Source organism: Xyrauchen texanus, chromosome 14, assembly GCF_025860055.1.
Source record: "Xyrauchen texanus isolate HMW12.3.18 chromosome 14, RBS_HiC_50CHRs, whole genome shotgun sequence".
NCBI lineage: Eukaryota > Metazoa > Chordata > Actinopteri > Cypriniformes > Catostomidae > Xyrauchen > Xyrauchen texanus.
The window spans coordinates 19,986,667-20,003,765 of NC_068289.1; the positions used below are offsets into that span (position 1 = coordinate 19,986,667).

The 17,099-nt window shown below is 35.9% G+C and overlaps 2 protein-coding genes across 3 annotated transcripts in view; one reads left to right on the forward strand and one right to left on the reverse strand.

The window, feature by feature from the left end:
- Nucleotides 1–7,716, forward strand: part of gpr155a (G protein-coupled receptor 155a) — a 42,236-nt gene extending 34,520 nt beyond the window's left edge. Inside the window, exons 12-16 of the mRNA XM_052142332.1 lie at nt 3,052–3,191; nt 3,330–3,425; nt 3,507–3,571; nt 6,803–6,937; nt 7,291–7,716. Of these exons, the coding sequence (XP_051998292.1) occupies nt 3,052–3,191; nt 3,330–3,425; nt 3,507–3,571; nt 6,803–6,937; nt 7,291–7,483 (629 nt within the window). The 3' untranslated portion in view covers nt 7,484–7,716. The remainder of the gene's footprint in view (nt 1–3,051; nt 3,192–3,329; nt 3,426–3,506; nt 3,572–6,802; nt 6,938–7,290) is intronic.
- Nucleotides 7,717–7,915: 199 nt separating this feature from the next.
- On the reverse strand, nt 7,916–15,235 carry scrn3 (secernin 3). 2 transcript variants are annotated; one of them, XM_052142347.1, is made up of 8 exons: nt 15,128–15,144; nt 14,481–14,637; nt 13,265–13,446; nt 12,801–13,000; nt 12,411–12,623; nt 9,879–10,041; nt 9,580–9,760; nt 7,916–9,280 (listed from the first exon to the last, which is right to left on the reverse strand). In XM_052142347.1, coding segments are annotated over exons 1-8 (1,260 nt in total). In that variant the 5' UTR covers nt 15,130–15,144; the 3' UTR covers nt 7,916–9,118. The 2 variants fall into 2 exon arrangements, with proteins under 2 accessions (XP_051998307.1, XP_051998308.1); XM_052142348.1 differs by having other exon boundaries at nt 7,918–9,280; nt 15,114–15,235.
- Nucleotides 15,236–17,099: the final 1,864 nt, after the last annotated feature.

Consider the following 17,099-nt stretch of genomic DNA (forward strand, 5'->3'; position numbering starts at 1 on the left):
TAATAGACAAGATGTGGGAATGCTGTGTGAACGACCCATAGTCTACAGACTGATGAACTCAATTGCAAAATGGATCGCTGTGGTCTATGGAATGATATTCCGGACATTATTCAAAAGGAATTGCAAATTGTATTTGCAATTGCGTTTTCAATTTGTTGACGCATAAAATGTGACATAATCCAAACGCAATTGCAAATTGCGCATTACGGTTTGCATTTTCATTTAAGCGAACGCACAGTGACTGCCAAATTTCAAATGGAAAAGCAAAGTCCGTTTGCAACTGTGTTTCCCATATCTTACGAGTTTTGGCCCTGTCATATTTAAATAGCAATTTCAATTACCACGTCTGCTTTTTCACTTTCTCAGCGTCGCGTACCAGCCAAAACTCAAATGGAATACAAATTTTTTTTATTTTTTTTTATTGCAATATTAACAAACAGATCAAGACGATACATACAAGAAATATAAACAATCTTTCAAAACAAAAGAGAAATTATGGTTCAGAATACATTAAGAGAGGAAATGTGAAAGAAATTTAAATATATTCAACAATAGTCTAAAAAGAAAAGAGAGTAAGAGAAGAAAGAAAAAAAAAGAAGAGGGCACAAAAGAAAAAAACATTAAGAGAGAATATTAAACATGGCACTAATTCTGGATGTTTTCATTGCTTTCTTGTTAACAGAAGTTGAAATTGTATTTAAATACATCTTCAATTCTTCTTTGAAAAAGCTAAAGTGGGGTTTACTTTTCATATATTTACATTTATGGATATGAAACTTTCCAATATATAAAAGAAGGTTTATACAAAAACATGCATTAATTAGATTCTTGTCTTTAACATAAAATCCAAAAAGAATGTGTCTATATGATAAAGAAAAGTTACATAAAACCTGGACAATCAGAGCATCAATATTGTTCCAGAAAGACAGAGTAAAAAGACATTCCCAAAACAAATGATCAACAGTTTCAGAGGAGGCTTCACAAAAGAGCAGGAAGTATCAATATCATTTCTAAATTTCTTTAAAAAGTATTTAACTGGATAAAATCTATGAATAATTTTATAGGATATTTCTTTAACTTTATTAGTTAGAAAGAATTTCTGAGGAGGTGACCAAACATATGACCATTTAATATCATCAAAAGGTTATTCCAATAAGAAATGGAGGAAGGAATTGAAGTAACAGGGTCCAAAAATAATGACCTAATTTTATAATTGGATTTATGTATTGAAAAACAAACAGAACCAACCACAGTAGATTCAGGGCTAGGGGAGAAACAGAAGTCACTGTAGCACTATTATTGTTTCTAAACAGCATACAGATTTCCAAAGAGATGGCCTTGAAAACTATATTAAATTCTTTACTAGATACTGGGAATTGGTATCCTGAAACAAAATCGGAATAATTAAATAAATTACCTTCACTATCAAATAGCTGGTTTACTAATATCACCCCATTATTGAACCAGTTTTCAAGAAATAAAGATTTCCTCTTATGAAGAATATTACAGTTGTTACAAATTAAAAAATTGTGTGGCGAGAAATTATGCTTGTAAATAAGTTTCCAAGCCATAAGCATCTGCTAAAGATAATTGGAAAGTTTGACAGGAAGTTTACTAATTGAATAATTGCACATTAAAAGAAAATGTATACCTCCTAATTGAGAAAAAATATATCTTGGGATTATACTCCAAATAGAAGATTGATTGTGAAGGAAACATTTAAGCCAATTAATTTTCAAGGTATTGTTAAGAGAATCAAAATCAATGAAATTTAAGCCACCTTTATTATAAGAATTCAAAATAACTGATTTTCTAATACTCAAATGGAATACTAATTCCCTTAGTATTTCCATTTCCGATGCCTTACACAGAAACCTGTCAATCAGGGTCAAGGGTGGGATTATGCTATGGAGCGTGTTTGTCTTGGGAAGTGACGTCACTCACAGTCGACGGTCAAGAGGTGATGCCCTGAACAGACGCCGGTTTATCAAATCAAATCACTTTATTGTCACACTACCATGTACACAAGTGCAACAGTAGGTGAAATTCTTGTGTGCAGTTCCGAGCAACATAGCAGTCATGACAGTGACGAGACATATACCAATTACAATAAACAACATACTTACACAACACAATTTACATATCAAGTGTACACATACTTACACAACACAATAATTATATACAATGTACAGTAAACAATACACACAATATACAATACAATAAGTAGGAGTATTTGAAATATATATATATCTATGAAGTAGTATATTGAGGAGAATATGTTGACAGTCCAGTGTGAGATTATAGATGAATAAAGTGCAGTGCTAATTATTGATCCTGATAGACTGTGAGTGATGTCACTTCCCAAGACAAACACGCCCCATAGCATAATCCCACCCTTGACCCTGATTGACAGGTTTCCGTGTAAGGCATCGGAAATGGAAATACTAAGGGAATTAGTATTCCATTTGAGTTTTGGCTGGTACGCGACGCTGAGAAAGTGAAAAAGCAGACGTGGTAATTGAAATTGCTATTTAAATATGACAGGGCCAAAACTCGTAAGATATGGGAAACACAGTTGCAAACGGACTTTGCTTTTCCATTTGAAATTTGGCAGTCACTGTGCGTTCGCGTAAATGAAAATGCAAACCGTAATGCGCGATTTGCAATTGCGTTTGGATTATGTCACATTTTATGCGTCCACAAATTGAAAACGCAATTGCAAATACAATTTGCAATTCCTTTTGAATAATGTCCGGAATATCATTCCATAGTGGTCTGTAGGCCAGTAAAAGTCTTAAGGTCAATTGTATGGAAATAAAATAACAATATTTTGACTCCTAAAGCCCGTCTTCCTATTTAATGCATGTATCTCTCACAATAATGTAACGTCTTTGAATTATCTTCATGTTGGGGCTTTTTTTTTACAGAAAGCATTGATATATATGATTAATTTGAGGAATTGGCATGCCATGTAAATAATTAGATGTACATTTTTATCGAATGATAGCCTTGTGCTTTTGTCTGATTTAAAACATTGTTTGCTGTTCTAAGGTCAATGTAGTCAGCGATGTGCATCCACACACTGTTTGTTGGTTGAAGAGGAGCAGAAGCAGACAGACAGACAGAACACAGACATACAGTCAACCAGACATGTGCTTGTGTGTCTGTTACTCAGCGTCAGTCTGCTCGCTGTGAGTACTGCATCATCCATCCTCACTCACTGTTCATTTACTGTGTGATCCTAGTGCCACACCACACTTATTCCTTAAAACAATAGAAGTTGGAAAAATCCCCACCATGATTAAAAAACAAACATGTGTGTTTTGAAGAATCTCTCCAGCTGTCTCTGGTGGCTGTTTAATAAAGTTCCCGGCCGGCTGTACCTGGAGCTACAGTTCTTCTGTGTTGTGGCAAATTACGGGCAGGTAAATGTGTATGTGACTGTAACATGATATTATAAAAGTCAAACATGACACTAACTGTTGCACATGTCTTTTTCACTTTAGGGTTTCATTTTATTTGCCTTTTTCGGCCTGGATAAGCATTTAATTATCTCTCCGTTCAAAAAAAGGTAAGTGACTTAAAAAAAAACTTTAAAGGGATCATATTTATACTTTTGTTTTGCATTGTTTTTTTTTTCTTAAGTCCACTTATCATTTTATTCAAGGTTTCTTGCACTATAAATAGTCGGAATTTAGTTGCAATTAAACGGGCAGTTTTTGCTGTTAAATGTAAATTAACTCTGTTATGATTGGATAACCTCTGCATTCTTTCGTAGTTCACAATAAGTCTGGGCGATATGCCTACAAAAAGTGTATCTCAATATTTATTAGCCAGTTGCTAATATTTGATATTTATCTTTACAATTACTGTATGTATTTGCTCTTAAATTGCTTAGTGTTTTTTCTTCTTATTATTATTTTATCAGAGGAACCATCATTTTAAACAAAGAGCCATTGTAGCCAAGTAGATGTGTTTAATGTAATGTAATGTAATTTGAATGTAAAAAAGATACAAATCTAGTTAAAAATATTTCCACAGTTTTTCACTAAATGAACACAAGGAAGAATTATATTTAATAACTTTGATATGCACCAATATTCAACAATACGTAGTAATACAAATTATTATTTACCTGAATATATTTTTACTAAAACCTGTTCTGTGAATGAACAGGGTAAACTTCACCCACTTATTTTTTTGGAACAACTTTGAATATTATTTTAATACTGAATAAGTATTGTGGAATGCAGACAAGCTTGTTATTATAATATAATTAACTGCATTATTATCATTTTAATTAGAGGCAGACCGATATGTCGGTTTTACCAATTAATCAGTGCCATTAGTTGCGTTTTGGAACTATCGGTTATCGGCAAAAATCTATGGCGATAGTTGCCGAAAGTAGTTTTTTTTTTTTTCATGCAAAGTGAAATGTGACTATATGGAAACGTCCCGTGTCAGCACATACATCATGTCTCCAACTTCATATATTGTGAAAAATAATAATAATAGTATATAGGCTAGAAAAAGCTTAATTTGGTAAATATAAAAATGGCCGTTTCCGTAGCGTTCAACTGATGGACACTGCTGCCAAGCAGACCGGAACCGGAGCATAAATCACAAATCTGGAGGTTTGCCAAGTGTAATTTAGAGTAAATTAAACCAGCTGCAGCTGTTTCTATAAACAAAAACATGTGACATCCCTTCATCACCATAGGCTATAAAAGCTTTTAATTATTATAAAAATTATTTTTGTCTGAAACTGGTTAATGCTTCTATTATTTTTCTGTAAATTCGCTGTATCAGTTATTCTAAAGGAGTTTAAATAAAATAATAATTCACAGTGACATTTTATTTATTTAATAATTTTATTTGTTTATTTTTAATATTAAAATAAATAAAACAACTTTTTAAACACGAATCTTACTTTATTCATAAAGATTTAAAGAAAACAATTTTTGTTTGCATTCTGAAAGCAGTTAGTGAGGCAAAATCATGTCATTTATGCATTTGGCAGACACTTTTATCCAAAGCATCATGTATAAATATTTCTTATTAGGTGCAGGTGATGTTCATTTGCGTCAGCGTTTGTGCGATGGCAGCGGCTCCTTTGGCTTGGATAAATGACGTTGAAGTGTGTTCCGAATTACCGATATTTTTTTAGACCCAGATCCTTCAACCCTCCGAAGCTCTCACTCTGGAGGGTAAACTCTTTGAAGGGATTAGGTCACAGGGATGAGCACTTTGGAATGGAATGCACCTGGAGCCAAATATACGTTATTTCAAAATAAGAGTCCCCGGTTTGTTTCAGGCTTGTTTAGTGTTAAAAATCCCAGCTTGTGCACCCAATCTTAATTTTTATTATTATTATTATTATAAATATTGGTTGAAAAATAAACTACATTTGGGATTTTGTTCTCTGGCCTCTATTTCTGTGCCGACTATGAAAAGGTTTTCTGTGAATTGATTTTAAAAAGTATCAGTCGATTAATCAGTTATCTGCCTTTTACACCATCTTAGTTATCATATTGGCAAAATCCACTATCAGTCGACCTTTAATTTTAATGGTTAGATTTGTGTTATACAGTGGTAATATACACTGGAGGCCAAATGTTTGGAATAATGCACAGAGTTTGCTCTGGAGAAATTGGTACTTTTATACACTGAATGAAAAAAGTGGCATTCAGCTGAGTTTCAGGAAAGCTGTTTCTTTTATTTTTTGCCATTTTTGACCTGATATTGACCTTAAGACATGCCAGTCTATTGCATACTGTGACAACTCAAAATCAAACACAAAGACAATGTTAAGCTTCATTTAATGAACCAAATAGCTTTCATCTGTGTTTGATATAATGGCAAGTGATTTACTAACCAAATGATACATTTAGCATGATTACTCAAGGATAAGGTGTTGGAGTGATGGCTGCTGGAAATGGGGCCTGTCTAGATTTGATCAAAAATGAATTTTTTCAAATAGTGATGGTGCTGTTTTTTATTAAAGTACCAATTTCCTTCAGAAACAGAAAAATCTGTACATTATTCCAAACTTTTGGCTGTCAGTGTATTTCTGTCGTATTTACTTCACCTTCACACAGAGCCTTAATTTTGGCAGAAAACTGATAGTGCAGTGAGTATTTTGGCTGTCAGTTTAAAAATCACATCCAATATGAAAATACTGTGAGTTAGAACTGCACGATTATGAACTGTGTTCATGTGTGACATAAAGTATGCATCAGTCTTGAGGACTGTTACTGATTCTTAGACATTCTGAGATTTCTGTAGAATTGGGACAAATTTTCACACATTCCCTGCCCCTTGTGCGTGTTTTATTAAATATTTTAGCTAATTGGATAATACCTTTAGTCGTCATTATGACTGTAGTAATCTCACCTCAGTTTAACACATTTTACAAAGTTTAAATCCATTCCAACAAAATTGGTGCAGAAATTGCCAAAAGAAAAATAAAGTCAGTGGATTCCATTTGGGCCTAGACTAATCAAAACACTGTGATTCATCATTGCATTCATGCGCACAACAGATATGTCGTTTAATGCCCAACCCTAGTTTACACCATCATTCATCAGGATAGTCCAAGCTGCTAAATACTGAATAGATATTATTATGTAAATTAAAAAGATTTCTGAATTTTCTTTTTTTGTTTATGTTCTGGGTGGACTATGGAGGGAGTGTAAGAAAAAAATCCATGATATACCCCTATTAGTGTGAATATCAAGCTACAGTTATGTACTTGCCAATTTTAATAACTGTAATAACTATCTGCTGCTCTGTATTGGTAAAGGTTGATGAGCCTGTGGCAGGGTTGGGGTCAGGGGGTCACAGGCTCTGCTGGCTCAGAGGAGATCAGACTGACCTGCAGTCAGTTCCTCACATATCATAAGGAGCAGTGCATCAGAGATATTGTTCACAAGAAGAGGTGAGCGGCCTCCTGCTGTCCCTAAACTACCTTATCACTGAATTATTTACATTTATTAATTTACATGTTTACATTGTTTTTAGTTATTAAAGGGATAGATAAACAAATAAACAAAAAATGTAAATGGTGCTCAGTTTTCTTGTTTGCCCATTAAACCATGTTTATCCATTAATTTGCATGATGATTCTACATTTTTGCATGACTCTTGGTCTTCTGTGTTTTCTTTGTGGTTCAAACATCTTCCCTTTCTTCTGATCATTTGCTGTTTATCTACCGCCTGCTTCCTCTGCCTGTCTTTCTATTTCTGTCTGTCTGGTTTGGGGGTAGCGAGTGACACGTGCTCTACTGTGCAGGTGTGGAGAGCGCTGCATCACACAGACGTTTCTGGGCAACGACATGGTTCGATGGCTGCAGAGCGTAGGATTGGCCAGTGACCAGGGAGAGGCGCTAGCGTACGGCTCACGTCTGCTCGAGGGTGGAGTCATTCAGCACATCACCCATGAGCACGGCTTCCAGGACGAAGCCTTGCACTACCTCTTCACATAGAGGAGACGAGATGTTTGCAAAGGCCGGCAAACAGATAGGTTGATAAAGCGTTTTGGCTATTGAGCACCATTCATCGGAAGTATTTATCCTCTAGTTGGTTAAAATGATGCTCTTGAACCACATGGCCTTTACCTACCTCACATACATGATGGAAAAGGGACTATCGGTACCTGTTACGACTGCCTGACAACTCATTTCACATTTTTATATAAAGTGATAGTTCACCCAAAAATGAACTATGAAAATGAAAATTCTCTCATAATTTACTCACCCTCATGCTATCTCAGATGTGCATGATTTTCTTTGTGCTGAACACAAATGAAGATTTTTAGTAGAATATTTCAACTCTGTAGGTCCATACAATTCAAATGAATAGTGACCAGAACTTTGAAGCTCAAAAAGCTTATTAAAACAGCATAAAAGTAATCCATAAGACTCCAGTGGTTTAATCCATGTCTTCAAAAGTGATATAAGTGTGGGTGAGAAACAGATCAATATTTAAGTCCTGTTTTACTAAAAAATCTCCACTTTCACTTTCATTTGTTTTTGTTGATTCACATTCTTCATATCACCTACTGGGCAGGGAGGAGAATTTATAGTGAAAAGGACTTAAATATTGATGTTTCTAACCTACACCTGTCATATCACTTCTGTAGACATGGATTTAACCACTGGAGTCTTACAGATCACTTTTATGCTGCCTTTATATGCTTTTTGGAGCTGAAAGTTCACTTGCTTTGAATGGGCCAACAGAGCTGAAATATTCTTCTACAAATATTTCTGTTTTGCAGAAGAAAGAAAGTCATATACATACTGGTATTGCATGAGGGTGAGTAAATGATTTTGGGTGAACTGTCCTTTTAATAATGTACGACTAAAACCTTTTTCATGGTATGGCCTATGTTAAAATTATAGCCTTTTCTTATTAAACAAGAAATATAACCATCATTTATGATGAGTACTTTCTTAATCTGAATTTAACCAAAGCATCAAACAGCTAATCCAGAACCCAGATTAAATTCAATCAAAAGGCCTGTCAGAAATATTTCCAAGAATTGAATCAGGTTTGATAACAATGTGAAATGAAATTATTTTAGTTTTTGCTCGGTTTATTATTTCAAGAGTGGGTTGTTAGTACATTATTTTCATGTATTCAGTCCTGCCAACTTCCAGTTTGTACAATAAAACCTTTCTCAAAAGGATTCATTCTGTAATTAATGACTTTATGTTAGTTTGTGTTAAAGATGTCCTCTCATTAAAACTAATGCCACTGGATTATGGGCTTGATGGTAGACATGGACATGACAAACACAATTTGAAAGTCACATATTAGATCTCTGACAGACACTTTACAATAGCACAAATATACTTCTATTGTCACATACCATACATACAATAAGATTCCAAAGAAAACATGCCCAGAGTGCATAGTGCAATATGAAAGTACAACTCCTGATCATTCAAGCACTCAGTGTCAACAGTTTTGCTGTCTTCTATATTATATATTTTTTTTTATATATATATGTGTGTGTGTGTGTGTGTGTGTGTGTGTGTACACACACACACACACAAGTCATTTCATTCTCAAATTATATCCAAACATACAGGAGATGCCTAACTGAGTGTCAGACAGTCTCAGGCTTTACTGTAAACACTGAACTCGTCTGTTACAGTGTCTGTAAAGAGATGAACCAGCATTGTTGGGTCCTCAATTCCAGCCATCAGATATTTCTCCATCTTTGTAATCTTCTGCTTCTCCAGATCTCTCAAGTTTTGTACAATCTTCTGTCCTCTCTCCTAAACAAACAAACAAATATATTGATTTCAATGGGGGCTGTGTGTTGCAAGGATGTGAAGATAAAAGGCAAAGGCTGATGCTATGTAATGCCACGACTTCCACTACAAGACACTCTGACATAAGCCTCCACTGACCAGTGAGTATTTCTAAGAGGCGGGTCCATTTGTGAAATCCAATTTGCTGTATTCCGGCTTAATTTCAAACTGACCGGGTTCTGTTCACACTCTCGAAACAAATTACACGCATTCCTATCAGTCAAACATTCTGTATTCCTGATTTGCAAAGTTGAACACCTCACCCTGGTGTTGTCGATGATCGAAGCAACAACCTCGTGTTTAAGGAACAGAGGGTGTTTGCGGTTCGGTTTGCTCTGGAAACGGGGTTTCTTCTTCACAGGATCCTCCTCACCATAACACGGAGAGCATGTATGCTTTAACTGCTTTATGTCCAATACAAATACAAATGGCTTAAACACAGACCTGTTGACAAAACATTCATTATGTTATAATTTTAATGATGCAAAACTTTATGTATTGCTTTTTGGTTGCTGTTGGTTTTACAGCTTTTACTTTTGAAAATCTGTTACCCCAAGCATACCTTTCTGGGTCTGGGGTAGCAGTGAAGAAGTGGACACCTGGCAATGAGGGGTCTTTAGGAACCACTGACACCATACTTCCTGTGGTCATGAACATACCCTCCATGTTTATGCCACTCTCCTTATTCCTCAAAATGTCCATCATGGTTTCTGCTGTGATGTGGCCTGGATGTAAAATGATATTATAATCTGATTAATGAAGTGTGAGTTTGGAATGATATGAAGCAGTAATAGACTACTTCACAGTGATGTATTTCACAATGAACCAAATATACAGTATGCTCTCTGTTCCAATACCTAGTGAGCTGTCTACCGAGGTAGCATTTAGCTGGGTTTTCATCCGTGTATTTTTTCCCATAATGTGCATTTTTGGATATCGTAATAAAAACTGCTGGATGAAAACACCAAGATGCAAATAAAATCTCCAAAATGTGCATTAAAAATGTATACACTTGCTTAATTGAATATATTTTTCATTTGATTAGAGAAAATATGCATAAACTATGATAGACAAACACATTTACTGAATAAATTCCTATTTTATTTCTTCACCTATGATTCTGGAACCAGACTGTGGCACTCTGTTATGTTACAATCTAGGCGCTCACAGCACTACGTTCACAGCTGAATCTGTGATGATTTTTCAACTGAGTTTTATTTTTATGTAAACGGGCGCTAGACAGATGTCTTGTTGTGTTTTCAGCATTCTGCTAAGGAGCACTACGTTTTTTAGACACCGTATGAAGATGAATAAAATGTGTCTTGAGACCCCTGCATTCTTTTTTATTTGTTGCTGTGGCAGGGTGGAGGGCGGGGCCGGGTCGTGATTCTACATACCTGGCCCCTTATCAGGCTAATGAAGCCTCCGAGAGGGATAAAGGCCGACTGCGGATGGTGGTGCGGGAGAGAGAGAGCATTTATGGGCAGCTGTCCGTCATATGTGTGCGTTTGTGTATTTTGGTTTACGTTCTTAATTAAATATAATTTATATTGTCAAGCCGGTTCTTGCCTCCTCCTTTACATTAATCCCTTTACAGTTGCACTGCATCTAGGGCTGGGCTCGATATACATCACGATAAAGAAAATCCACGATAAGCTTTAGAGGATTTTTTGATATTTACTGCATGTCGCTAAAACACAAGCAGTTCGGCTTTCTCAGGCTGCGTTACTGGGGCGGACGAAATCCACTCAAAGGCGCTCACAGCACTAGGCGACAGTTTGCTCCGCACCGCTGCCAATCCTACGATCCACCTTGCGAGCATGACGCTCGGCTTTCATAAGAATGAATTGAAAACGCTCTCAGATTCGCTCACAACACGCCAGTGGTAACGTAGGGTCAGACTGGATGAACTTGCTAATGCTAGCTGCCTTGCTAACAATTAGGTTACGTCGGACATCGGATTGATTCCTTCCGCACCGCAGGACTTCATGACAACTGTTGCGCCCTCTCATCATCTCTAGTGAAGAGCATGACAGAACAACAGTGATGTGGACAACAGCTCTGATCTTTCTGCACTGTAATCTTGAATATTGTTCTCTAGCAACAAACATGCATAATTTTTGCCCTGTCCCGCTCCGCACGCATTGCCTCTTTTCCCTGCATGTGTGTAGACATGAAGCGCCGCATGAGTTAACGTGGTTTCAAAGCACCTTTTAGACCATAAGTTTTTCCCTTCTAAATGTATCTTTATTAATCAGCATGTTACGAGCCTTTAATAATAAACAAATCGGATAAACAAATCGATTTCTGTTCTAATTTTGTGAAAATTAATTAGATTTCTGGAATGGATAAGGAAAGACTAAAATTACTAGTTGGTAGAATAGTCTCTCACTTCAATGAAAATATACAAATGTTTTTTACATTTTCTTTCGGGACACCCCTGACCCCAAATTCAGCATCATTCCACAGTCACAAGGGCTTCTATGCCACATACTTGGGTATCTGAATCTAAAGAAATATAAAAAATATTTCATTTTAATGTAAAATATTCCAACAAATACTGGACTGCTGTCACTATGCTTCAGAACAAACAGATGATCTTTTAACATTCATTTTCAATTGATAAACGGTAAAAGACTATAAAATTGGTAAAAGATCCCGCAGACCCCACTGCTTTGGCCGTCTCTGGACCCCCTGTGCAGTTTTGTAGAGACTATTTTGACTGTTTAGAATGTATTTTTTTTTTTCTTTTCTTCCATCAACTTTGAAATAAAAAAAAGAAAGTGCAATGTGTAAATGTATATCGTGATAAATATAGATATCGAACAATATGAAAAAGATTATCGTGATAACAATTTTGGTCATATTGCTAAGCCCTAACTGCATCTAGCTTTTTTAGCATAAGAATGTGTTCGGTCCACAGAAAACAGAGACTTTCAAAAACCCTCTCCATGACCACATACCCTGGAAAGCAACGACATTAGGAAAATTAAAAGGTAGTGCCCTGGAATGCACTGCGGCAACCAGTAAATCTTGCTTTAGTCAAACTCCATTGCAATCAGTTGTGAGCCGAATTGTGAGTGAGTTGTCTCACCTTCGCTTTTCTTCAGAAGTCTGCGCCCCTCACAGTATCTGTCACCTGCGGCCTCCATTCGGGCTGTAGATTTGAAGGAGTAAACATCAGCGAAACTGAACTCAGTCTGTCCATCCCACCAGCCCCGCTCTTGGGCATAGTTCCTCAAACGGGGGTGCTCATTATCCATCTTAGTTGTGATGGAGTACTGATTAGAGATGTTGCGACAGCCGGCTGTAGAGAGAAACAGTGTCTGTTTAAACACTTCTTCAATTTTATTTTATTTCAACACAAGCTCTTTATTATTACTGTACAGCAACAACAAGATTATTTAACATAGCCTTGGGCTCCCATCTAAGTACTTACCATGCCCAACCCTGCTTAGCTTCAAAGATTAGATTGTATATGTACCCTTTATTCTCTCTGCTGCCCAGTATTTCCCAGCCGTCTCGAGTACCCAGGCCTCTGTACGGTCTGATATGAGGAAGCTGTTATGGTATGTGAATCCACACTCATCCTCCATACAGTTCCCTCCCTGGCCGTATTTTTCCAGTAGTTCTGTTATAACATCTACAGCCTGTTCAGCAGTGTCAGCCCTCTCCAGAGCCAGCCTACATACAAACAGCATAAAGTGAGGTTGGAAAATGATTCAGCCACTTGCGCCACATTTAAAATGTTTAAATGTCACTGCATTAGTTAACAACATTTTCACAATACTAACCTAAAGAATGAATCAAACACTTTCACATTACATTGCTTTGCATGTTCTTTTGATATGATGAAGTGCTGTTCAATTACCTTTGCTGAATACAATTAATGCTGAATACGATTTACGTTATTGGATATCTGTTTCTAACATGCAATTGCTTGATTACCTGACAAGATCCATGCCCAAGAGGGCTTCTTCTCCATCCGCGCTCTCTCTGCCCCACACAGCCTCATTCCCGATGCACACCTGATGCTCATTTGCCCCCATTTCTGCTCCCCACAACCAGGCGGGTCGACTCAGCACAACTGCATATGTGTGAGCTGCCTGCTCAATCTCGATATATGTACACTGATCAGATAAAAAGGGAAAATAACATAAAACGGTAACACTTGACATAAAAGTTCCCATTGTTAAGGGTTTATAAGGGCTTAATTAATGATTAATATCTAATTTACAAATGCATTATAAATCAATTTGCTCTTATAACAGCATGCATTAAAAGCATGACTTTCATGCCATACTTACAAAAAGTAAGCATTTAAACTAACATGGTATAACTGCTTAAAAATACTTTACTCAACATAAGTAACCTATGGAAATGTATCTTAATGTAAAGTGGACACATATGAAGCATTTATTAAGTAGTTGCCAACATAAAAAACATAATTACATAAAATTCTGTCTGGTTCAATGGTCATCAGGTTTTATTATATGATATATGCTGCAAATATACATTAAGTGTTTTTGCAAAGGACTTTAGGTAATTAGGACTAGTTAAAACCCTTATTTTGATATCAATGAGACAAGGAAAGTGACAACAAAAGTGAGTCAAGACATTACAGTAATGAATGTATACACAAAGCGGACTATAGCAAAATGACATAACCCCTCCTTTTTATCTCACTATAAAAGGTGATTTTTTTTTTCCTGCATTATGACATAAATCATGAATTACGGCATTTTATGCTTTTTATTAAAATAAGTTCTTTGCCAGTGTTGGATGAAAGTTGCCACTTTTATGCATGTTGCTATAACTGCATACAAATGGTTTATAAGGCATTTATAACTGACTTATTAATCATTAATGAAGCCCTTAACAAAGCGGGCATTTTTCCCCCATACAATGAAAGTGAAATGTGTCTTCGGCTGTCATTGTGCCTAACATCTCTTGTGCTCCATGGAAGAAAGTCAGGTTTGCAATAACAAATTTGTGAGTAAAAAATTATTTTAGAGTGAATAATCCATTTAAGCGGAACCTACTGTACATGAGACAATGGCAAACAAATGTGCTTGAATGTTTCATTATCAGATCTTGACCTAGAACCATGTGTGAACTACTTAGTTGAAGACTTTGGAGGAGAATAGCTGAATTCTTGAGATACCTCCACTTTTTCTCCTTGTTTATGATCCTTAGCAGGGAAGTAGACCACCTCTTGAACTTCATCACAGGGTCTGTCTGAGTTCTTACCGAAGACCACCCTCTGATCTTCTGTGGATGGAGGCAGGGCTACGAATGTGTCACAGGATGTTGGGTACATCCTGAAAAAAAAAAAAAATCCTAAAATGACGCCAGAAGCTACCATAACATTTACTCTAAACCTATCCATGCATTTGATAAATGGTATCAGTCTATTGTATTTGAAAATGCTTAATATGAAAATGCTAAATGTCTAATGTCTTGATTCATGCATAATGAAAAACATATACATAAGTATGTGATCTACGGAGTTATACTACAAATATTACTATTGCAAACAATTCACAACCATCACTATGACGGCAAATCAGAGCTTGTTTGTCTGCACAAAATCTACGCTGGACCAAGAACATTTATTTAATCCTCTACACGCTTTGGCAAAATGTCCATATGTTATGAGCTATTAATTGTCAACAAAGTTCAAATCAATGAATATGGCTCATGCAGTGCATTTAATGCCAAGGTTAATATAGACGAGATAAATATTAGCAGTAATTCTCACACTCGCACACTAGCTGACTTAAATCATTAGATTTACCTTGTCCAACTTACATACAAATGCCAGGTATAAGAGAAATGACTGCTCTATTTGATGAGGTTCTTTCGTTTTCCTTTCTCTGTAAACAAAACTGACTATAGGCTTTGACACATGCGTGCGAGTTTATCTGATTTCTAATCACATAAGTCTGATCCATGACTCTCGTCGATGCACATGTCTGTAAAATCTGCGGAGGAGAGGGCGGGGCGAGAGGAGAAAGACAGCTGTTCATTGGATAAGACAGCACGTGTTGGGCAGTGGATGTTTCGATTGGCTGTTTTATTTCGCCTGCGAAAACATCGAGCTGAATTTTCTCTTAAATGGGGCCATGACATCCTCTTATTTTTGCACCAAAACAATCAAAATGTAGTCATATATGATCATTTTCCACGCTGTCTCTGTTTTCGTCTCTCTTGCCCTTTAAGACTTCAATTTAAACGCCCACTGTTATGATTGGCTAAAATTGTGCAGTCTCAATCAGAAGACACAGTCTGTGTCTCGTTTGGAAGGCTGCGTGCTAGGTAGGACGCGTCCTTTGAAGGCTGCTGTATACCGAGCGTCCTCCTTTAAACAAGCCTCGTTTAAACGACGTAACATGGTTGCTTGACAGCACGCCACTCTTTAACAAGTGCAAGCGCTTTGATTGATAAGGGAGCAAAGTCCCTTTAGAAGGGAATGTATGAGGTCAATTTTAGGAGAGTTATAATAATATAAAGATAAAATTAAATAGATTTAGCAGGTGTAATTTTAGTCTAATAATTTATTTTAATTATATATTAATATATAATAATCTACTGAGGTACTTCAACTTTGAACATCATATCCAAACGAGACACAGCCCATGAACCAGCTACACAACATTATATATATATATATATATATATATATATATATATATATATATATATATATATATATATATATATATATATATATATTTCAGGATGTACACATAATGCACTCTTTGCATCTGAATGTGTCAAACAGTTCACTCAGGCACAGCAGCACCATAAACTATAAATATCAAACAGTTATGACATGAAACATTCATAAATGGAATTGGTTACTTATGGTTTTGCAGTCAGATACAATAGGCCTACTGTTTTTAACTGCCCCATCTTTCAATAACAGTTCCTTTGCAAAGCTTGAAATCATATTGTACAGGTTCACAAGCAATCCACACTAAAATGAGCAGAGAACACATATAGTACATGCTTGTTACAAATTGTTTTATGATAAATGAAAGGGATCTATGGTTCTATGGGTTTTATTTTTATTCTGGTTTTCTCTGCAGACTAAACCGTAAATCTGTCAAAACACATGTTAGTTCATACAAGAAACTTCATCCAAACGTCTCATCTGCTAAAAAATAATTGTGAAATCTTCTGTGGAAAACAATTAATAAATAAATAATCTTTCAGAATCTGTTTATGTTTCTGTATTTTGTAGGCCTATTTATTTGTATTGTAATGTGTTTTGGATGTTTAATATTTTATCATCTGTTTTTATTTAATTTATCCTTTTCATTTGTAATTTTTTCGTTTGCTGTATCCGTGTGGCTCCTTGCAATATAATGTATATATCCCCTTACATGTGTAGAGCTGTTCAGGTTGTAGTACAAAAAGCCAGAAGAGAATTTGAATTTTCGAGAGACGGTTCCCCTATGGGCTTAATTGCAGTTTTGGATGTAGAAGTAAATAAGGTCTGTTGTAAACATTTCATGAAGATAATTGGACGTTTTGTTCTACAACATAAATTGAACACAGTCATATCTCGTATGTGTTTGTAGTTGCAAGTATGTTGCTAATAAGTTGCTAGATAATGTCCATAAGCAAGTGAATGGGGTCAGAAACTTTGAAGCTCCATATCCTCATGTAAAACAATTACTGTCAAAATAGGCCTTTAAGTCAACATTAACTCAACTGATATTATTTACTTCCCTAATACATATATTATTGCAACAAAATAAATGCTTGTTTTCATAAT